A 24,458-nucleotide genomic window follows, 5' to 3' on the forward strand; every position below is an offset into this window, starting at 1 on the left:
TGCCCCTCTCAGAAAGCCCAGCAAGCTACCGAGAGTATCTCACCCGCACACTACCCGTGATATATTCGATATGCCAAACACAGTAACAACAAAGTCTCCAATGGAGATGTTACTGGGCCCGCTCGAGCAAATCGATAACCCATTGAAGGCCATTCTTTCTAAAGACATAAGAAGGCATAAGCAAAAAAAAAAAAAAGAAAAGAAAAGAAAAAAGAAAAGCATAAGGAGCGGGAGCGATAGCACAGCAGGTAGGGCGTTTTCCTTGCACACAGTTGACCCGTGTTCAGTTCCCAGCATCCCATATAATCCCCTCAGTACCGCTAGGGGTGATTCCTGAGCCAGGAGTAACCCCTGAGCATAGCCAGGTGTGACCCAAAAAGAAAAAAAAAGGCATAAGACCTACTTTTGTTCCTTTCAAAAGCTCTTATAATTGTGTTCAGTTTGGTCACCTAGTAATTTTAGATGATGATTTCTGTTTAGGAATCTGATTCTGACATACTGTGAAATTCAGAAGGCACAACATAGTGACTCGTAATCTTTTAGGAAATTTTGAGACTCTGAGGAGAGCTAGAAACTTATATGAAAGGAAATACATATAAATACCACGACCTAATGTGTGAATACTATCTCAAGATTCCCTAGAATGTTTAAATATCAGTGACCCTAAGTTGAGGGCTTTTGATGCACTGTAACACTGTCTTCCCTTTGTTCATTGATTTGCTCAAGCGGGCACCAGTAATCTCTCCATTCTAAGACTGGTTGTTACTGTTTTTGGCATATTGAATATGCCACAGGGAGCTGTCAGGCTTTGCCATGCGGGTAGCTCACCGGGCTCTCTAAGAGGGACGGAGGAATTGAACCCGGGTCGGCTGCATGCAAGGCAAATGCGCTACCCTCTGTGCTATTACTCCAGCCCCTTATGCTCTTTCTTTTACTTTTTATTTTTTGCTCTGCAGGGATTTTGATAAACTTATTAAGTAAGAACAAAGGCCAAGTTCACTAAACATTGTTTCTGATTCGCAGCTAGAAATAAATTTCATCTTGTGAGCTGTTTAGTTCTTTGTCCTTTCTACTCAGTTTTTGAATCTTCCTCTCCTTTCAAACTTCTGAGTATCTTTTAGAGAAGAATTGAGGGAGAGAGAGAATAAGTTGGAGGAGAAATATCCATCAGAATAGTATCAGAACTTAAGGATTGCTGGAGTTGAAGGTTTCTGGATTTACTTTGACCCAGTTAAAACCACAAAGGATCACGGAAACCCTGCTTACCTGCAACTTCCTGAAGAGGAACAACAGAACATATGCTATTGTTCTTAATTTTTCTAAGTGGTATAATTCCCTAAAATTTCCCAAAATTCCCTTATAATGTATGTTAGAACAGCTTTGTGGGCTATAACTAGAAATTTTATAGTAAAACAAAATTCTTCAATGACTTACGCCTGGAATAGGCTGATTTAAATAAAGTTAAACATCTTCAATCCCTGTACAACAACTCAACATTTCTAATACATATATAATGTTGATTAAAAAAGAGACAATCTGCACTTATTCTTTGTGATATTCTCCTATAAAAATTAATTTAACTAACTGAATTTTATTAAGCATAAGTAGATTCCATAAAACATTGATATGATGTTTACCATGCAAATTAAGGAAGAATTAACTCTTATTTGTAACTCTGAGAGTCTACTTTGGGAAATACTATTTTCCAAAAAAAAAATATGGGTGGAACTTTTTTTTCAAAGATTTCCTTTAAGCATATGTATCTATGGACTAATAATTAGAAATGTCATCATGATAGAGAAAATTATTTAACAGATTATTTAAAGAAGGGCAAGGTTCTTGTAAAACAGGTAAATTTATAAAGCAGTAACCATATAGGCTTAGTGGAATCAAGAAAGAGAAATGGGGGAGGAAATCATGCCAGCTGAGATAAATGTTTAGTGAGGGGAAAAAAGCTGTTACGGCCATATGGATGCAAAATATGGCCAGAAAATTCACCTTTAAGAAACTAAGAAAAGGTGTCTTACTTTGGATGGTTTAGATCTTTTAAAATTCTATGCATGTTTAAATTAGTGATCAGTATACATTTCTGCTATTAATTATATTAAGTAAATTTTTTTCTCCCCTTTATTTACCTCTTAACATTGACTACCTCTCCATGGATGATTATTTAGGAAATAAGAACCTATAAAAAAATAGGCATGTATAATTACATTGAATACATATCCTTAACTCATAAGTGTAATTATTTAAAGTTATGGTTATATAAAGATATGATTCATGTAAATCTTAAAATTATGCCATGACTCTGGTCTTAAAATTTTTCTGAAAATAGATATTAATAGATTCACTAATCTTCTCTCTTTTTCTTAATATAGCCCACAGTTGTAAACAGCCTGAAACTCCTGCTCATGCAAATGTAGTAGGCATGGACCTACCATCTCACGGGTATACACTAATTTATACATGCCAGACTGGCTTCTTCTTAGCAGGTGGAACAGAACATCGGGTGTGTAGATCTGACAACACTTGGACTGGAAAAGTTCCTATTTGTGAAGGTAAGTTTTCTCCATAAAAGACTCAAATGCAGATAAAAGACTCAAACAATTCAAAGTCCATAAAAGACTCAAACAATTCAAAATCACTTAGGAACAAAGCACATTTGTTGGTTAATGCAGGGGTAGGGATTACATGGATTTATCAAGATACAGAGGTGAAGAAATACTGTTCAGATCTTTTAAATAGCTCTTTGAGCAACTTTTCCATGCTCTGTATTTTCTCTTTGCTTTTATTCCTTCTTCTAACATCCCTGTTTGTGATAGACATTTTTCTAGGACTTCATTACAAATTACTACAATCTAGACAGCATAAAAGAAGAGGTTTATTCATTCATAGTTCAAGTGTTCAGAGTCCATTCAGGTTATTTTTTCAGGGCATTGCAGCTCCGAAGCATCTGAAGAATCTGATGAAGAATCAATTCTGCCTCATCTAGCTAGCATCTAATGGTTTTCATCATCCTTCAACTTTCTTACTTCATAGCTGCCTTACACTGTCTCCAGCATGATGGTAGCTTCTTCAACATTCCTGAACATTCTCACCTCTAATTAAAAAATACTTGTCATATCTGAATTACTTCAGGCATTAAGTCATCTCAGAATCCCCAGAAAATTACATCTTCAAAGATTTTGTTCCCATTAGGTCATACTGTGAAGTTCCAGATCAACACATATTTGGGGCTTATACTGTCTAACCCATGACACAGAGGAAAATTTATTCTGGTATTCTGGATTTATAGTGTCCAGCAAGCTCACCCTGGTGGAAAGGTGTTATCCAAAGCTTAGTTGTCCAAAGGTGTTATCCAAAGGAAATTGGTCCAGAGAGGTTGTATATCAGGTAGGATGCATTTTTTGTACATGGCTGACTCAGCTTTGATATCTAGCAATCCATATGGTTCCCTGAGCCTGCAGAAGTAATCCCTGGGAACAAAACCAGGTGTAAGCACTGAGCACTGTCATTATATGAGACATTATATATATATATATATATAAACATTATTTATGTGTACATATGCACCCTATTGTGTCTTGATCAGGACAAACCCTATAGTGAAGTGGTATGGTGAATTATCTGGATATTAATGGGCTATGTTTCCAGAGGAAGTAACAAAGGAGGTATTTCTAGGTTTCTGTCCTTACAGTATTTCAATAAACACCAATATATATGTATACATATAGATATGTATATGTATATGTATATATACATATATAAATGTGTGTGTATGTATTACCCACACCAGTGTCTAATTGTCTCAGCTTTCAGTGGAGTCCTTCTCAAAACCCATTACTCAGTCATGTTGGCATCAGATTCTGACTAGTTCTTTTTCTTTTCTTTTTTTTTTTAAGAAGCCAATTTTATTTATTTATTTTTTTGAGGGGTTCACACCCAGCAATGCCCAGGGGTTAATCCTGGCTTTACACTCAGGAGTTACTCCTGGAAGTGCTTGGGGGACCATATGGGATGCTGGGGATCGAATCCGAGTCGGCCGCATGCAAGGCAAATGCCCTACCCACTGGGCTATCACTTCAGCCCCCTGACGTGTTCTTAATGAAGGGCCCACCCAATTGTGTCTTCATCAGGACAAACTGTATCATGATGTGGTGTAGCAAGTTTTCTGGATGTTAATGGTCTATGTTTCCAGAGGAAGTTACAAAGAAGGTATTTCTAGTTTTTTTCCTTAGAGTATTTCAATCCATAGTCTGACGAGTTACCCATTGCACCAGTGACCCTCTGAGCGATAGCACAGCAGGTAGGGTTGTTTGCCTTGCATTCGGCCAACCCGGCTTTGATTCTTCCACCTCTCTCAGAGAGCCCAGAAAGCTACTGAGAGTATTCGCCCGTATGGCAAAGCCTGGCAAGCTATCCGTGACATATTCGATATGCCAAAATCAGTAACAACAAGTCTCACAATGGAGACGTTACTGGTGCCCACTTCAGCAAATTGATAAACAACGGGAAAACAGTGCTACAGGACAGTGGCTACAGTATTTCAATAAACACCAATTTCTTAAAAAAATACATGGGGCCAAAATATAGTATAGAGAGTAAGTTACTTGTCTTGTATGTGGCTGATCCTGGTTTAATACTTGGATTGATGAGCATTATACTTGAGCACCACCAGAAACTGTCCTTGAACACAGAACCAGCAGGAGTTTCTGGGTACAATTGAGTGTATCTAATCACTCACCCCTCCAAATAAATTAGCCAAATTCTTGATCTATTGCAGCATTCATGGTAATAATGAAAATATCCTTTTTTGAAATATTGTTTTCATTTCTTTTAGTTAAGTTGTTCCTTAGTTAGTCTTAATTTTTCTTGAATAATTAAAATAACTACATTTTAAACCTTATTATTTTGCTTGTCACTGTATCCCATGACATTTCATCACCTCTCCCCCAATATAATTTATTCTCCACATAAACCTGAAAAAAGCTTTGCTCAAATGTTTTATGATTGTAATTTTTACATTGTGATCAGTTCCTGATGTAGAACAACACTTAGTATTTGTTGAAAGAATGTTTATTCACTCTGTTACCATTCTCCATAAACACGGTAAATTTAGTCTTCCTATATCTGTGCTGTTTTGGTTAAAAAGTTTAGTTCTTCATATTCTCTTCCTTTTACTCTTTCTTCTTTCCCTAGGTAATCTTTCATGGCAATGACTTTAATATTTTTCCCCAGTTATTGTTTAAAAATCAATATTATTAGTCCATTTATCTTCTCTAAGTCCCATATATATGTATATATACATATATATATTTAATTGCCTACTTGACTTCTCTTCTTGAATTCCTCAGAAACATTTGCACGATATACAATTCAAATCTCATATATTTCCCTCCACCAGAGTCTTTCAATATTCCCTATTTCAGAGGTAGTAAATAGTAATGAAGTAATTGCCTTTGACGTATTCTTCTCCTGTTTTAAATTCCCCACTATTTTAATAGCCTCTTTATCTCTTCACTTTTCTGTTTTATCATCACTATTGGTGTAGAGGTACTCAGCATTATTTCTTCTTAAATTAATGTAGCAACCTTTTCATTTCTTTGCCTGTCAATACCTTCTCCTTTCCAAGTTGTTCCCCAGACTTTAACTACAGTGATACTCATCCATGTAACTTCCCTCTTCAAGTGTTTTATTTATTCACTTATTTATTTTTTAGGTTACCTTTTGCTCATATTTTTAAAGACATTTTATTAGTTCTAAGATGAAGATCTAAATCTTGATAATAACTCTCTGTCACAAGTCCTATACTTTCCAGGTGTATCTAATACCCCACTGAATTTGTTTGTGTAGCCTGGAACTAACTTTGGTTTTACTTAAAACATTCTTTTTGTTTTTTTTTTAAATTACCGAGTCTGCTGAATTTCTTGTAACACTGTTGATCATCTTAACAAATTTAGATTTATAAACCAAAACCTTTAGACAAGTGACATTCTCGAACTTTTTTTTTTTAATGTGACAGGAACAAATATCCTCAACTCAAAGTTACCATTTTGAAAACAATAGTCTTCATGATTAGTTGATATTTCTAAAACAAACAATAGTCAAGGATGATAAGTTGACACTGCTTTGTTTTCCTTTGTTTCATGTTAGCAATTGCTGAAGTTGTTCTGGAGACTTGGGTATTGAAGTGGAACTGAGATGTTGTGATTATGTCATTTTGAGAAAAAAGTATTTTGGCGTATAAACTGAGAACATTTCATATGTATGTGTGTTTCTCTGTAATGCATTACTTTAACTTTTGTACACATTTTCATTTGATTATATAGCTGGTTCCAAAATTTTGGTGAAGGACCCTAGACCTGTGCTAGGAACGCCCAGCCCGAAGCTAAGTGGTGAGTATTTCTATTTGTCTACATGACATGGATTCAAAAATTGAGCTTTTTCTTAGACAAATTTATCATTTATTTAGAAAACTACTATTTGGTGTGGGAAACTACATTTGAGTACTGGAATTTTAAAATGTAAATTAACAGATATTGCTTTCATCCAATATTTTAAAATGTTATATATATATTATCTAGCTGAATGCTTTCTTGTAAGTGGATCAGCAAATGGCTGTAGAAAATGGCAATACTTTTTTCTAAACCAGTTAAAATTTAATTCTATATATAATGATTTTACCAAAACATTAAATGCACTTGTATTAGATTAATAGTTCAGAAACTTCTAGAATTTGTCAAGTGATCTTTCAACGATTTTAACCGTCCATATTCATTCGGGGTCCAGGGATAACTTCATATTAGAGTGCCTTATTTGCAAGCTCATGGCCTCAACTTCTCTCCCTGGGACAGCCAAGTGTATACAATACACTTGTATTGTATTACAAGTGCATACAATACAATACAATACAATACAATACAATACAATACAATACAATACAATACAATACAATACCTGGCAAGCAATACAACCAACCAACCTGTCAAAGCACTGTAATTATGCGTATGTAAATACCTGCCCCCATCATTGAAACAACAAAGGAAATAAACACATTGTAAAACCTGGTATTCATCAGAAATGTCCACTAATCTTGCTGTCTTAATGTAATTATGATTTTATCTACTCTTTCTACTTTCTATGTCCCTTATAAAATTTATTTTATATTCTAAGTCTCCACTTGTTTCTGCAAAAGACATGATGATTAGAGCATTATAAATTAACATTCTAGCAATTAAGTTTAAGTTATTTAACCAATAGTAAATGTTTAATATATGAGAACTGACATTTCAGTATATTATTTTATTTACATGACATAAGTGAAAAACTACCAGTAAAATTAAAGTCTTAGTGTTTAATCTTTACTTTGGAGAGAGATTTGGCTATTATATAAATAAGTAATAATTTTAGGACCTAATTTAAGGAGGATTCAGAGGTTCTCAACGTATACTCTATAGCTGTATGGCCCACAAAATTAAGGAATACTTGTTTATTTAGCACTCACTATGTCAGATGAATGACACTAAGGCATATATATCACTATCAAGTTGGACCCATGATAGTTATATCAGGATATTTTCATGTTAAATAAACAGCAAAGTATTATATCTGATTAATTTATTATCATACTAAATTACTTTGGACAAACTGGCAGGCTGCCGAATGTGACCTGCCCACACAGCAGAGTCTGGCAAACTCCCTGTGGCATACCCAATATGCCAAATACCCAAATACTCAAGTAACAATGATGGGTTTCATTCTCCTAAACCTGAAAAAGCCTTGAATGTGGCACATTTTAAAAAATCTCAGGGCTAGGACAAAGGAGACGTTACTAGTGCCTGCTCAAGGCAATCGACAAACAGCAGGATGGTTGTGATCATGATACTAAATTATGATCATTGTAATGCATATTTATAAAATATTTGTAAGATTCAACACCTACTTATAGTTTTCAAAATGTCTGATGAAGTAGACATTTTCTTTTACCTGAGTAAATGTATCTATAAAATTCCAGAACAAAGTCAATGCATTTTATGATTTTTTATTTTTTATTTGTTTTCTATTTTTGGATCACATGGGTGTGATTTAATTTTGTTGGGAGAATTTCATTTATGTTATGTAAGCAAAATACCATACTGAAATGCCTGCTCTCACATATTAAACATTCACTATTGGTTAAATACCTTATACTTTATTACCAGGATGTTAATTTATAACGATCTATTCATTATTGCTTAGGGCTTACTCCTGGCTCTGCAATCAGGGATCACTGCTGGTGGGGCTCAGAGGATCATATGTGATGCCAGGGATCAAACCCAGTTCTGTGTCATGCAAAGCAAGTGCCCTAGCTGCTTGTACAATTTCTCTAGCCCCATCTAGAGCAAGGTCATTTTAATGACAGAATAGTAGAAGCATTTTATTTTAAATCATAGTAAAACATAGTATTTCTGACTTTGATATAATCACCATATTATAACATTAAAGCATCATGCTTCTGAGTTGATATAATCACCACATTTCACACTAATAATTATAATAAATCTAGAGTGAAATATGGTGATTGTATCAAACTCAAGAACATGATTTGGCAATGCTGTGAAGTGGTGAATAAAGTTTGAAGAAAGTATTCTGAGCAAAACAGAGAACTGCCAAAAATACAATCACAAATATTCAAATCTCCATGTCAAAATAGGGATAACAGCAGAAGACCGTGTTGTAATTTCTCCTACACATGGACATACATGACTAAACAGTATCTGTTCTCTCTTGTTATGAGTTACATTTCTCAGCTATGTAACTGAGATGCTCAGGATGGTCATGGTAGGCCAAAGAAGAGGAAGCCTATCAATTTTGTATGTCCAGTGCACTTAAGTAAATTCTTCCAAACTCTGTATTGAGTGATAATATGCTGGGGGTTTGAAACTACCATTATGGGAACATGAATACCGTAGGAATCGATAAACAATCTAGATCACTGTTATTGTTGTGTTACAAATCTACTTTTTCCCCAGATGAGTCAGTTTTAATACTTACTGCACATCAATGATTAATCCTGATATAATGGACTTTGCTATTACTGTTACCTACTTCTTCCCCATTGTTTGTTTTCTTCCTGTCCTTTTGCTCTCACTCAGCCAACAATCCTTAATTCCCTTAGGCCTAATAGACGAGATCGTTAGATATAGATTTTCATTAAGGTTTGGGTTTAGCCATGAGTTGTTAAAGCACAGACCAAGGGAAATTAACAGAGACAACACCATTTGTCTATTGGATGCCCTGATTTGCCCATCACTGCTGTTACAACATCATTTTTCTTGCTCCTCCTCCATCTTTACAGGAAAAGCCTATTAACTCTGAATCCCTGATCTTTCTAATGCAGGGCAATTTAGCTCATAACTTCCTCCTGAAAATTGTTCTAGTAATTTTTTAGGAAGCAACTCCTACTTATAAATTTTTCATCTTCATTACCTCATTTAAACTTTCCCTCAGTTCTGTGTGAATCCTGTGTTAAGCAGGAGGAAATTCAGACTTCAAGAGGTATGCCATATGGAAATCACACTGTTTATTGTTTAAAAAAAAGGCCTTAAATACAAGTAGCCTGCCTCAACTAATTCTTTTCCAACTCTTCTGCTATAGCAATGTTTTTAATTATTATAGAGAAATATTCATTGTGGTTGAGATATTTAATCAAAAATTTACTCGAGCATATTTTCTGTTGAAGACTGCAATATTTGGAACTTTGGTCTCTCTGATCTCAGCAGGAATAAGTGTGACATGTAGGGAGATGATCAGGTGACACATTATCAATAACTTGTTAGGGAGAAAATAGTCTTTGCCATATTCTTGTCTTTCACTCAAATAGGCATGTCCCCTCGGAATAGTGGTTCGGGACACAGATGCTTTATAAAAATGAAGATAAAGCATAACTTTGAAAGCATCTTTCCAGATTCTGAGTAGATTTTGACATCCCTAAAGAACATAAGAATGAATTGATTTTAATTGATTTTCTTTTCTTTCACTATATTTTTCCTTTTTTTTTTTTTTGGCCATACCAAGCAGTGTTCAGGGAGTTCTATAGATGGGTACTCAGGGGACCAAGCAGTACCAAACAACCCCACTAAGCATCAAGCATGTTCTCCAGTCCATTGCACTACATCTCTCGCCCAATAACATAATTTTTGTTTGTTTGGGGGCTACACATGACAGTGCTCAGGTTTCACCATTGCTTTGCACTCAAGAATCACCACTGAGAGTGCTCAACGGAGCCAGGTGTAGTGTTGGGGTCAAACCCAGGCCGGCTGCATGCAAGGCAAGCACCTTACCTACTGAACTTCTTGTCTGGCTCCAGGAACATTTTTCTTTATTTTTTATTTTTTTTAACATTTCTTCTTTAAATGGGAGTTTTATGCATTTTAGAGTGTTCTTTGATGCTATCACAATTCACCTTTTTCTCCCATAAGAAGTCATTCTGGTGACAATTCTTTTAATTAGTAAAATACCTATAAAGCCCTAAAACTGTCAGCATGGGACACTCTCTTCCTCAAGAGCATCATTATTTGAGAAACTGCACTCAGTATTTCTAAGGGGATCAAAGTCAAATCCTGCCTGACTCCCTCTAGGACCATTTTTCAAGAGAGGCTTTAACTCTATATTCTTGTCTATGAATCTGTTCCCACAGAAGTAAGAGTCTTGGGACATTTATACAGACTGATTTGGCTTAGCAATGTCATTTGATTTTCATCTGAAAGATTATTATGCAGATTCAAATATATGTCAATATAATATTAATGGGATCTAAAGTACATGTCTCTTGTCTTCAGTTGGTGGTCTTATTTATGAATGGTCCAAATATAAATCTAGGTTGCTACAATTTTGCTTTATTCTCAATCGCAAAGCACTTTTGGATAAAGAAAATTCACAGTATGAGTTTGATGGTACTGGTTATTTTTTGAAAAATTCATTTCTAATAAGCTAGTATTCATTCATCTATTTAATGCTTTTATTTGCAAGAGGCTGTAAAATAAATGAATATGTTTATCTAATCTATTTTCAGTGCCTGATGATGTGTTTGCCCAAAATTATATATGGAAAGGGTCTTACAATTTCAAAGGAAGGAAGCAGCCCATGACTTTAACAGTGACCAGTTTCAATGCTTCTACCGGCAGAGTCAATGCAACACTCAGCAACAGCAACATGGAACTCCTGCTCTCAGGTACCATATCAAATGGCATGCCTCATGATTCCATCTCCACCATATTGCCATTGCTTTTATTATTGATTTGTATTTGATGATCTTCAGGATTTATTTAAAAACAAAGCTTATTTATTTGTTTGAGGTTGATGTTGGAATATTACTATGCCAGGATAACATTCTACAATAAATTCCCTCAAGATTATATATATATATATATACACACATATATATGTGTGTGTACATATATATATAGAGAGAGAGAGAGAGAGAGAGAGGGGGAGAGAGAGAGAGAGAGACCCATATCCGGTAGTACTCATACATTACCTTTGGCTCTACTTTCAGGGATTACTCCTGGTGGTGCACAGGGGACCAAATGGGATGCCTGGGATTGAACCTGGGTCAGCCACATACAAGTCAAGCACTCTCTCAGCAGTTCTATCACTCCAGCCCCCACTCAAGAATACTTTTGTGTAGCTTGATGCAGATATTATGGATTAGAACAGACTTTTTAATTTGAAGATAATGAACTAATTTTCTATTTTCATAATGCTAAAGATAGCAGATCTGTGATTTGTATGCTATTGTATAGTTGTGGAAATCGTTTCTAGTGTTTATGTCACGGGCACGGTCCTCCTGTTGTTCATCAATTTGCTCGAGCGGGCCCAGTAATGTCTCCATTGTGACACTTGTTACTGTGTTTGGCATATTGAATATGTCACAGGGAGCTTGCCAGGCTCTGCCGTGCAGGCATGAGACTCTCGGTAGCTTGCCGGGCTCTCCGAGAGGGTCAGAGGAATCGAATTCGGGTTGGCCATGTTGGCTGCGTGCAAGGCAAATGCCCTACCACTGTGCTATCACTCCAGCCCTAGTTTTTATGTGGAAATCAAAATACACAACTTTTCCTGAGACTCCTTAGTCTCAGGGCATACCTGCTCAACCTTCTCTTTTCCTGTGTAAGTAGAGATTTATTTTTCCTCCTTGTAGTATATACTTCCCTCATTATCTCTGGTGTTCTAGTTTTTCTATATTTCAGATCTGTCAAATGGCATTTTTTTTTTCAAAAATCCTGATAACCGTATCAAAGTAGCCTTCTCATTACAATGACAGTCTTAGGCAGTTTTACCTGTGGATATTATTTTTACTGTTGGAAATGTATTATGTCATGCTATCTCCTATCATATCATTTGTCTAGATTACAATATAAGCAATAAGAGGGCAGCTCTTGGCTTTTGAATTCATTAATAAATCTCAGGGTAAGGAAATATCCAGAAGAAGGAAATGGTCATCAGTGAATAATGTAAAATTAGTATATATAAAATGATATCATTTAAAGTTAACAGTATTGATGCAATAGTATATTAAAAAGGCTGGAGCAATAGCACAGTGGTAGGGCATTTGTCTTGCGCACAGCAGACCTGACCAATCCGGGTTCAATTCCTCTGCTCTCTTGGAGAGCCTGGAAAGCTACTAAGAGTATCTTGCCCCCACAGCAAAACCAAGGAAGCTACCTGTGACGTATTCAATATGCCAAACACAGTATCAACAAATCTCACAATGGAGACGTTACTGAGTCCACTCAAGCAAATCGATGAACAATGGGAGGACAGTGACAGTGACAGTATATTAAAATTCTTGGGCACATTTTGCATAATTGTTAATAATAAAAATCATTTGTGATAGGGGTCAAAAAGAAGCACAGTAGGTAATGTACTTGCTATGCAAATGGCCAATCTAGTACTGATCCCCAATACTGTATTTGATGCCTTGAGTTCTGCTAGAAATGATCTGTTAAGTATAGAAACAAGGGTAAACCCTGAGCGCTGCTGGCTGTAGTCTCAAAAATAAATAAAAATACATAAATTATTTTGTGATAAAATAGTAAAAAATAGTGTTATGCATATTATACATTTTTGAATTATCAAACATCATTTTATATTTGTGAATGAACCTGAGTAAAATATAAAAGTATTAAAGATTTGTAGGCACATTATCTGATATAAATGGGAAGCATCTTTATGAACCAAACAAATCCATTGAAATTGTGACAACTGTTGTAATTTGACTTGCAATGATTTTTTTTTAATGAAAGTTTAGTTTGGGTACTTGTCTTGCACATAGCTATTCATTCTAGCTTTACTTTATGGATACCACAAATTTAATCACACTGAGTCCCACCAGGAGTGGTCCCTGGGCACAGAGACAGAAATAAATTATAAACACTTGTTCTCAGCCTGAGCACTAGTATACCTAGAATTTTACCAGCAAATTGGCATTCCTACAGAGAATATTAGTGAAGCAGTGGAGTTGAAACCTTGCCATTGACAGCAGCAGTGGGGTGTGGGTGCTATTGCTGAGTAAGGCAGATACTATGCCTACCTGCCTCCTCGGGGGTTCCAGACTTTTCAACCATGGGGACTGCGGTGTCCATGAATTTTTACTGTTTTAGTGTATATCTCCAAGAGATTTAGTTGTGAATCTGTAGAGCAGAACCAATGGTGATTCAACATGGTGGCACCTGTAGACCTCTATTAATTTTAATATTCTTTCCCAGAACATTCTTATGATACTTTATTATATATAGGTGAAAGATTAGGTGAAGGAAGAAGTGAAATTTCAACTGTGTGTGTGTGGATGTGTTTTCATTCACTTCATTCTGCCATTGCCTAGGTTTCTATTAACTTAAAACTAAAAGTCCTTCAGTCTTGAGACCTAGTTCAATGCACTTTCTCTTTATGAGGATTTCCTTATCATAACAGTATTAAGTGCTTGCTCTCCTTATCTCTCCTGGACATCTGTATGTATCCTGCACCCCTAGAAATGCCCTTAAGCATCCTCTCTGTAGTTGAGACAACAAGACAAGTACCCAAATTGGTACTCAATATATAATAAGGGAAATAATAGATTATAAATACTAAATTCCTTCCCTAAAAATTTTAGGATTTGGGAGAAAAAAGTATTTATTTGCCATGGCATACACAATTTTATTAAAAATAATAATACATAATTTTAATAGAATATATTCAACTACATAATATGATTAAAAGTGAGAAATTTAATCAGAGAGAGAGATCAATATGAATTTCAAGGTTTGTAAAAAATGTCATGGGTGATATGAGCATCAGCTTTGGCTGTTTTTCTTTTCTATCTAAGGTATTCTATGATATATTTCGAGAGATTTAGATAATAAACTAATGTATAACTCTTTAGAACATTAGCAGACTAAAGTGTCCTAATATTTTACAGGGGTATATAAAAGCCAGGAAGCTCGCCTAATGCTACACATCTATCTTATCAAAGTACCAGCGCAGGCTGCTGTGAAGAAACTGAAGGAGGAAAATTGGGCCATGGATGGCTTTGTAAGTATGGTTCTTTATGTCTCACACTGATTTCAATGACAAATTCTCTGTGTGTTTTTGCTCAAAGTGCAGAAAACTCTTATTTTATAAATTTCTTTCAGCGAATATGAACACACATTTGTTTATCTAGGTCTATGTATGCATTATACATTTTGTCACATATTTGTTATAGATAATAGCAAAACTACTACATTGATTTATTATCTAGATAAATAATAATAATTTATTATTCTTTAGTAAGTTATTTAAAGATAAGGAAATCTACAGAAATAAGAATCTTAAGTATGAAACCCGGAATTACTAGTAACCTAGCTTACTTTGATAATTTTTTTATCAATTTCATCACACTCAATGTTTCTGCAATATTATTTTAGTAAAATTCAGATTTAATTCAGTCTTGGCATAGCACTGTTACTTAAAGTAATTGGAGCTTATTAATAAAGTTTATCAGGAAACTTAAGTAAACTCATTGCATAGAAATGTAAATTTTAGTCGTTTTATGTAGCTGAGTATGAAAAGGAATTTATTGGAGTTGCTTTGGGAGGAGATATTCTTGGCAAATACTCACCTTAGAGTCCCTATGTTCTTCTTAGTTATGTCAAGTGAGTGTTTAAGATAAACGTAGAAAATGACAAGTACTATGTTCATATGCAGTCTAGTTTCTTGCAAAACAATAGCAACAACAAAACCATGAAAGCACTGACCATATCCTCTGAAAATAAACGTTTTTTCTTGGACCAAAGAGATAGCATACGAGTTATGGAATTTACCTTACATGTGACCAAACAATGTTCAATCCCTGGCATCATGTATGTATGGCTCATCAAGCCCCATCAGGAAGTGATCCCTGAGCAAAGAATCAGGGTTAATTCCTGAGCACTACTTGATTCAACCCAAACAAACAAACAAAATGGTCTCACTGCAGTGAAGACCTAAAAGAAAAGCCATTAGTAAGTAGATACTAATTTTGATTGCTAAAGGGATTTAGGGCTGGAGCGATAGCACAGAGGGCTGGAGCGATAGCACAGCGGTAGGGCGTTTGCCTTGCATGCAGCCAACATGGCCGACCCTAGTTCGATTCCTCTGCCCCTCTCAGAGAGCCCCGCAAGCTACTGAGAGTATCACGCCCGCAAGGCAGAGCCTGGCAATCTCCCCATGACGTATTCTATATGCCAAACACAGCAACAACAAAGTTTCCAATGGAGACGTTACTGGGCCCACTCGAGCAAATCGGTGATCAATGGGAGGGCCTTTACCTTTACCTTTACCTTAAAGGGATTAATGTTCATCCATCTCCCTATCTGCACCATTATGCGTTGAGTGGTGAAGTCATATATTCAAGATATTGATTAATTTGGATATTTCACCTAGGCAACAGTGAATTCATTCATTAACATATTAGATTTTTGAGCTTTTTTTTTTTAAAAAAAAGAGTTCATTTTTAGAGAGTCATTCACAGATAATGTTGTCTAAAAATAAAGGAATAAATCATTAGCTCTAAAATGTCAGACTTCCATGGTAATTTGATATGATATTTTGCTGTGAAAGGTGAGGATTTGAGTTGTTTTTTCTTTAACAACTCTAACTAACATAAATGACTTAGGTAGATAGCTGAAACTACTTTCAAAAAATTCATTATAAACATATATGCCTTTAAATTTATCAATTCCTATCTTAGAAATCAAATGGTACGATATTTATACTCTGTTAATATGGATTTAATGTACATGAGAATTATAAATAACAATCAACACTTATAGATTTAGACAAAACTCCAAAATCTCAGGAGCTAAAAAATGTTTAGTTCTTTCTTCTGCATCTGCATTTTTTGTATGAACTCTATTTAAGACTAGGATGTAAGCTTAGGACCATCCCGGTGTTTTCTTTTGGGGTACAGGGTTAAGAGTCAAGGCTACCCAGAAATTTTCTATTTTTGAAAGTAAAACTGATAGGCAAAATTGAAATATGCCTCCCTACTCTAAAAAATTATCTATTGAACTGTAATTTAGACACAATTTTAATTACCCTATAGTTCACTCATTTAAACTACTCAATGGTTTTAGCATTTATATATAGTCATACTCTTACGGGCTGGAGTGATAGCACAGCAGTAGGGCATTTGCCTTGTGTGCAGCCAGTTCGGCCGAGCCAGGTTTGATTCCTCCACCCCTCTTAGAGAGCCCGGAAAGCAACCAAGAGTATTTTGCCTGCACGGCAAAGCCTGGCAAGCTACCGGTGACGTATTCGATATGCCAAACACAGTAACAAGAGTCTCAAAATGGAGACGTTACTGGGTCCGCTCGAGCAAAATCGATGAACAATGGGAGGACAGTGTTGACAGTGTTGACATACTCTTATAACTACCACCTTGGTTGTTTTCAGACTAACTTCATACCTATGAACTATTACTTCACCATTGATAGTTTTCATTCTCATTCCTCATTTTCACCTACCCCTAAGCAACCAATAACTTTCTAGTTTTATAAATGTTTCTGTTCTAGACTTTCATATTAATAGAACTGCATACTCTGTTCACTTATTTCTTTGACATAGTTTAGTGTGAAGCATGCCTCTCGAGGCCCAGACTTAGAACTGACCAGTTATCATTTCCACTAACAACTAAAGCAAATGATATGATTAAATCCAATTAAAAGATTTAATTGGAGAGCTTCCACCTCTCCCTATAAAGTTGATAAGACAGATAAGAAGGAGTTACTATATACTAAAATGTAATCTAGTCTACAAAGGACAGTACATTTGTATTTTACTTTACACTGACATTTTCCTCATTGTTTCATCATATTCATGTCTCTTGTGACAGACGGTTTCTTAGTTGAAGTTAGGTTTATGTATTTCAAATCACTTTGAAAAGGTCACTTTTTTAAAACTGATATTACAATTATTTAACAGTGAAATTTCTATTTTTCTAAAACAAAAAATAACAACTCTTCCAACACTCTCATTTCATAGGAGTAAGATCTGGGAAAAGGACTTTGCTATAGTACACATCACAGACTAACCCTGAATATTTATTAAGATTGAGAAAATATAGTGGTGGGCAACCTATAGATTTAATCAAACTTATAAACATTTTTAGGTTTCTGCTGAGCCTGATGGAGCTACATATGTATTTCAAGGATTTATTCAAGGCAAAGATTATGGGCAATTTGGGCTACAAAGACTGGGTAATGTATTCTGTTGCATTTTCATGTATTTTCTTTATTACTTCAGACATTCTAAGAAAATACTGTGAATTCTGAACATCAGGAACACTGCCTACTTTTTTGAATTTTTGCATTGTCAGGAGTATGCATGGAAATGTTTGATAGCCTTTTAAATTACCACATTCTTCAAAATGTTGGTTTCCGATCTGCCAACTCTCTACGATGTTCGGGTTTTCATCATTTTTCTAATAAACATGACAAACTGTCTTGCCCTTAAGCAAGCAAAAAGCAGAACAAGTGATAGAGATATAAAAGATAAGATTAAACTATAAATTATTTTATCTCATAAGACCTGAAATATTTTTCTTTGGTTGAATATTGTTGTAATTTTCTTACTTCTTCAAAATGTGGTAGCATTTCCAGAAAAACACAGGGACTGGAGAAGGAAGATAACTGGGCATAGGACCCTTTCGGTGGGGGGTGGGGGATTTTTTTTGTCACGTCAATTCACTGTTTGTGGTGGGAGTCACAGGATTTGTCATCTGTATGTTCAATTTTTCGAAAATGTGTGTAAATATTTAGTGGTCTTCTCGTATGTATTTACTAATGTAACTTTGGGTATATAATTTTACAAAGGAACACTGAGTCTCATTATTTTATTGTGATATTGAAGCAAAGAGTAACTGTCGGCTCAAAAAGCTATTTGATATGTATCCTAAAATTTTCATTACCTTGGATGTTAGCACAAATATGAGTCACTGGAAAAGTAAAGTATAGAATAAAATACCAACTTTTTAAAACCTGGATTAAGGTATAGCTTAGTTGAATATAACTATTAAAAAGGGAAATTAGCTTCTTCTAAATGAACAATAATAATACGATGCTATTTCACTTAATGTCTTCCCTAAAATTGTGTTCGTTTTAGAAACAGGATAAAACATTCATTAACACAGTACATTAACACAGTCGAGTAATTGAATGCAAGATGTTTTCACATAATATTCCCAAAAGCATCTCAAATACTACATGTCTAAAGCAGAACCTATAAAAAAAAGCTATTTCTTTCTGGAAAAGAACTGTTCGTTATTTCCTTTTTTTCCCACAAGTCCCTGTGCCAAACATTGACAAACCTGATTTGTTTTATTTCTTAAGTTATGCTAATGTCATGGCATCCAGCCCCAGTCAGACACTCATGATCCTATCCCATCTTCCCCTTGCCTCAGCACAAGTACTGATGTTTTCAACCTCAAAATGATTGCCTAGCTATCTTTTCATGATTTTCCATGTGCTCTGGTTAACATCCCGGTTTTCTTTTCTTTTCATCTGGGTTTTTGCTGCAACCTTCCTGCATTCCTGATTCGAGTCTGGACTTTCTCAAGTTCATACCACTCTAGTTAATTTATGCCACTAGTATAAATTATGTAACAGTGGGTATTTTATTTTCTACCAGTTTATTTCAGTTGTCCTTTACTAGAGGTGGGTAACCAGCTTGAGCTCTTTACAGTAATCTGTGTGTCTTTTCAAAGTTTAGCCATAATTTATTGTTGCCTTTTATCCCTTCTGAATATCCATTTTATGTAGATATGCGTAATGCTTGTCACATTCTATAAATGTCACTTACTATCCAGGTTCTAGGTTTGTGATGGTTCTGCCATCTCCTACATTTACTCTTCTACCAATTCTTCAATGTCAAGATCATATAGATATTCCAAGCATTCTTAGCTATTATATTGTGGAATTACTTTTTCCCATTCTAATTCACAATGGCCAATATAATTGCTTTCTTTCTAAATCACCTGGGTATGTTCTTTAAGTCGTTCCTAAGTTGTATGAACTCTTTATTTCAGTCATTCTGCTTTTTTTATATATTTCCCAGGGGGGAAAAATGTACATGATGGGCATTGTGCAGAAGTATGCAGAAATGAATTGCAGGAATTTAATGTATTGGTTTTGTTTACCATATAAATTTCCAAGTACATATTCCAAAAGAAGAAGATAATAACTTGCTTATTTAAATATGTCTATATAAAATAAGTTACTTTTTTTGTTTATAATTTGTTTTTTGTTTTATAGGTCTGAATATGTCAGAAGGTTCAAATTCTTTAAATCAGCCTCATGGTACAAATAGTAGTTCTGTGGCCATTGCTATTCTTGTGCCTTTTTTTGCACTTATATTTGCAGGATTCGGATTTTATCTTTATAAACAAAGGTAAGTTTGTTGATCTCAATGCCAAATATTTTTCAGTTCTAACTTTCATATTCTTTTTACTACTCCAGTTTAAATTCACATGCTGTTTAGGAGGTCGTTGTAGTCTTTGTTTGCCATCTATTACCACAGTTGTTGAAAATCTCATTTCCCATGACTAACTCTCCATCATTCCCACATACACAACAGAAATTGCTCTATTAAGTTGTACACATTCAAAATAACCCTTCCTCCCATCGCCTGTCAGTTTCCTGCTACAGAACTAATTGTGCACGTTACTTTCCATTATCTGTAATGAGACTTTAGAGATACCAAATCTAGGTTAAGGTTGAAACTGAAAAGGTGATGTCAGTCGTCAGATTTATTTAGAGAGCTAGGCAGAAACCATGCCCAAATATCTCAGTTCACGTGACAATACTGACCAGTTTTATGCAGGCAGCTGTAGAACAAAATGCTCTAAATATCTGATTCATTTTGTACTGCCTTTGGAAAATTGTGCATTTAGCATGTTATATTTGGGATAGATAGAGTATATGACTATATATATTAGTAGTAGGTTCTTATTAATTATAAGATCATGGTTAGGAACTGACTTGCTTGGCTTTCATTCTCCAATATTTGGACCAATCTTTAATCAAGAAAATAAACATAGGTAATCAGATAATTAAGTAAAATTACCTATTTTCTCCAAAAATTGATAGTTTTATTACAGAGGCCCTGTATCCTCTAAGAATGACTTAATATCACATACATTTGAGATAATTACATACCAGCCACTGTTTGAATCTTGTCAAATTCAGTCTTTAATCAATGATAATGAAAAGTCACTAGAAAAATTATTTATAAAGCAAGGTATCTCTTTTTATTATGATAAACATACATAATAAAAATTTAAAGAACTTTAATAATACATCTTAATATACTTAGTATATTCACAGTGTCACTAAATCCAGAATTCATCATTAATTTGAATTCCATAATATGTTATATTTTATACTTGGTTTCTTATGTTTAACATTGCTTTCAGGTATTTTTCAATTTCATATTTCCATTTCTTTACAAAACTGAATAAAGTTTATATGTTTAATGTGTTCTGCTTTAATATATCTATTCAGCAGTTAGTAGACTTGTTTTGCTATAACTATTAGATAATTAAGTATAGTGGCACTTAGTGTATACATTTGGGTACTTCTTCACTTGCACAACATTAAATATTTTATTATATAAATAGGAATAAAATCATCAGGTTATATGGTAAATCCACATTTAATTTATACAGGAAACACAAAGCATTTTGTACAACAACAAAATCATTTTTCTTTTGCAGCAGTTATGTATGTGGTTCCCACTTTCTCCATCTCATCATTTGTCATTGTTTGTTTGGGTTTTTGTTTTGTGTTTAATATAATCTAGTATGTAATTAATGATACTTCACTGTAGTTTTGAATTTAATTCCCTTCACACTATGTTTCAGGGTTTTGTACAAGCTGTTGGTCTGTCTGTACAAACTTTGTACATTTTTTGATTCATGAATTTGTTTTATTGAAGTCTGAATGTTGTTTACACATATTGGATGCTATATTATGTGACAACTTATTTGCAGATATTTTCCTCTTCTTATAGGTCAGATTTTCACTTCATTGATGAACAAAAGTTTTTCACTTTAAGTCAAACATATCTATTTGTTATATTTTATTATGTATGCTTTAGCATTATAACTAAGAAACCATAATCTGATCCAGTGACATGTATATTTGTCTATATATTCTTCTCAGTTTTATAGACTCACATCTTCTATTTAAGATTTTGGTTCTTTTTTTTTGTTTCTTTTTGTTTAATGTGTAAACAAATTGTTACTTTATATTAACAAAGGGTTTTCTTAAGAACGCTATGGTTTTTAATTCTCTAGAAAAATTGATATTACCTTTTAACTATATATTTGTACAATGCAAAGTAGCCAACAGTGATCCATAAGGTTATGTCAGAAGACACACTTGGCATGTTAAAAACTTCAATTAAAATCAATGAATCCCTATAGTTGATGCAACTGGAAGAAACAGTATAGCTTTAAACAAATTAATGTCTTGAAATTTGCTAATAATAAGTATTAGATAATTTATAACAAAAATGGATTTATTAATTTAATGTATTAGGAAATTCCAATTATAATACATTCACGAATCATGACCATCCTGTTATTCGTCGATTGCCTCAAGCAGGCCCCAGTAACGTCTCCTTCATCCTAGCCCTGAGATTTTTAAGAAAGTGCTATATTCAAGGCTCTTTAGGAGAATGAGACCCATCATTGTTACTGGTATTTGGCATATTGGGTATGCCACGGGGAGTTTGCCAGACTCCGCCGTGTATAATACATTAGTAGTTGAGATCTATGGTATTTTGGTATGTACACAAGAGTTGAAAATCATACTTATTTAAGATAAATTACCATTAGACATTGGGTTACAGAAACAGGTATCAGAAGGTTTTCCTTTATTCCGTTAAAAGTATCAGCAAATTATGTGGTGGAATGAGGGTAATAGATTAGAAATAATCATGATTCAAAGTGAAAGCAGCAAAGAAATAAGGCAGTAGTTCAAGACCAGCAGTTTAGACTTGTCATCCTAGTTCCCATGTGTTGCGATAACACAGGGAAGGTTCAATCATCTCTCTTGGGAAATAATTTTTTTTGACTTTGATTTAGGTTTGTTTTTTCTTTGGTATTTATATTTACGTGTTATAAAATATCTCATCTTAAAGAAAATTTGGTATGTTGCTAGGATACTGCCAACTATCTTTCCCAAACAAGGCTATAACATTGTCTGTGTCTCAAATCCTCTTCACATGCAGAACCATCTCCTTCTCTGTCAAATCTTAGATGAAATTTTGCTTTCACAGAGATATTTTCCCTTATTATTCATTCATTCCAGTTGGGGATCATTCTCTTAACTTGAGCCCCTAATTGCCTCTCATTATAGTAACCATTTTCCTTTTCATGAAACCAATATTTATTACTCACTATTGTTCCTAATTATGTATATTTATCAATTATATTTTACATTATGAACTTTATGAAGGTAATGACTTTTGTATGCATGTTAAAAATTAGTGATCTGAAACCTTGGGACAGTACTTAGGGCACTTGCCTTCTATGTGGCCAAATCAGGTTCTATCTATGGTCCCAAAACTCCATTAGGAATGATCTGAGTGAAGAGTCAGAAGAAAGTCCTGAGCACCATGAGTATAACCCAATAAAACAAATGAATAAAAAAATTATCAGTTTAGTTGGGTTATTACTGACATATAATAGATGATCGGTAAGTGTATGATGAAGTAATGTGATGAAATTTTATCATTACAACTAATTTATACTATGTATATAAATCCATGACATGTTTTCATGGTGATATTAAACTAGGTACATAATTGTGTTTAATTGATGATATGTATGCATATATAAATGTATAGGTAAATAATAAATCAGAAAATGTAACTAGCATGATTTAACTCTAGTCTGCTTTTTCTGATGAGTACTAACACCAAGCTAATTAATTTTTTCATCAACAGGACTGCACCCAAAACACAGTATACAGGATGTTCTGTTCATGAAAATAACAATGGCCAAGCAGCTTTTGAAAACCCCATGTACGACACCAATGCAAAGTCAGTTGAAGGAAAGGCAGTGCGTTTTGATCCCAACTTGAACACTGTCTGCACAATGGTATAACACGGCAACCCTTTGCCTTCTTCAGACGCTTGGAAATTGACACACAAAACAGTGCACACATTCAGTTCACTGCTAAACAATTTAAAGCACACTTTTCAGGACTTGCTGGGTCACCTTTTCCTGAGGAATGATAGAGAAGAGTGTTTTTTTCATAAACTGGACTCTAATTCTTCTTCATGTTTGCCATGGAGAGTTTTACAGAAAATCGGCTGCACTCTGAGAGTGCTTCCTCACAGTTTATTTGCTTTTTTTAAAAAGGAGATTATTCTAAAACATAAACTTATTTGCATATATTGGAGGAGCATCCACTATCAGTATTTCTGTGCTTTATAAACTATATTAGAGGGACTGGGTTAAAACAAAAGATATAGGGTAGAACTTAAGAGATATACTTACAAGAGTCAATAGATCACTGAATTCTCTTTAACCACCATGAGCTACATCATGCCCATAGGTCTGTATTTTACACCACTCTATCAGCTATATATATTTTTTATGGACTCATTGTTTTCCTCATTTTGGTTAAGTAATATTGGGTCATGACCTCCAATGCCTTTGAGCTCATTTATGCCACTGAAAAAATGAAATTTTCCACTCTGATTCACCTCTCTCTGGGTTTTGTTCTTTAGTACCATACTGTTTTGCAAATGGGAAGATCATCGTGCTAGTCTCTAATTTCCCAGTCATGTTGTAAACAATATAATTTGGTAAACCACAAAGTAATGTTTCACCTCTTGCTTTCATATATTTTGTTACCCAGAAACCACTTTTGCTGGCAAAACCAATCTGTGTTAATGGTAATTATGCAATTATT

General features: G+C 34.5%; 1 protein-coding gene across 2 annotated transcripts in view; it reads left to right on the top strand.

Annotated features, from left to right (window-relative positions):
- Positions 1-23,644, top strand: part of CSMD3 (CUB and Sushi multiple domains 3) — a 1,250,820-nt gene extending 1,227,176 nt beyond the window's left edge. For both annotated transcript variants that reach the window (XM_056128239.1, XM_056128292.1), the window contains 7 exons: positions 2,379-2,558; positions 6,330-6,395; positions 11,054-11,212; positions 14,438-14,550; positions 17,648-17,735; positions 19,788-19,923; positions 23,485-23,644. In XM_056128239.1, coding sequence (XP_055984214.1) covers positions 2,379-2,558; positions 6,330-6,395; positions 11,054-11,212; positions 14,438-14,550; positions 17,648-17,735; positions 19,788-19,923; positions 23,485-23,644 — 902 coding nt within the window. The remainder of the gene's footprint in view (positions 1-2,378; positions 2,559-6,329; positions 6,396-11,053; positions 11,213-14,437; positions 14,551-17,647; positions 17,736-19,787; positions 19,924-23,484) is intronic.
- Positions 23,645-24,458: the final 814 nt, after the last annotated feature.

Source organism: Sorex fumeus, unplaced genomic scaffold (assembly GCF_029834395.1).
Source record: "Sorex fumeus unplaced genomic scaffold, SorFum_2.1 ptg000002l, whole genome shotgun sequence".
NCBI lineage: Eukaryota > Metazoa > Chordata > Mammalia > Eulipotyphla > Soricidae > Sorex > Sorex fumeus.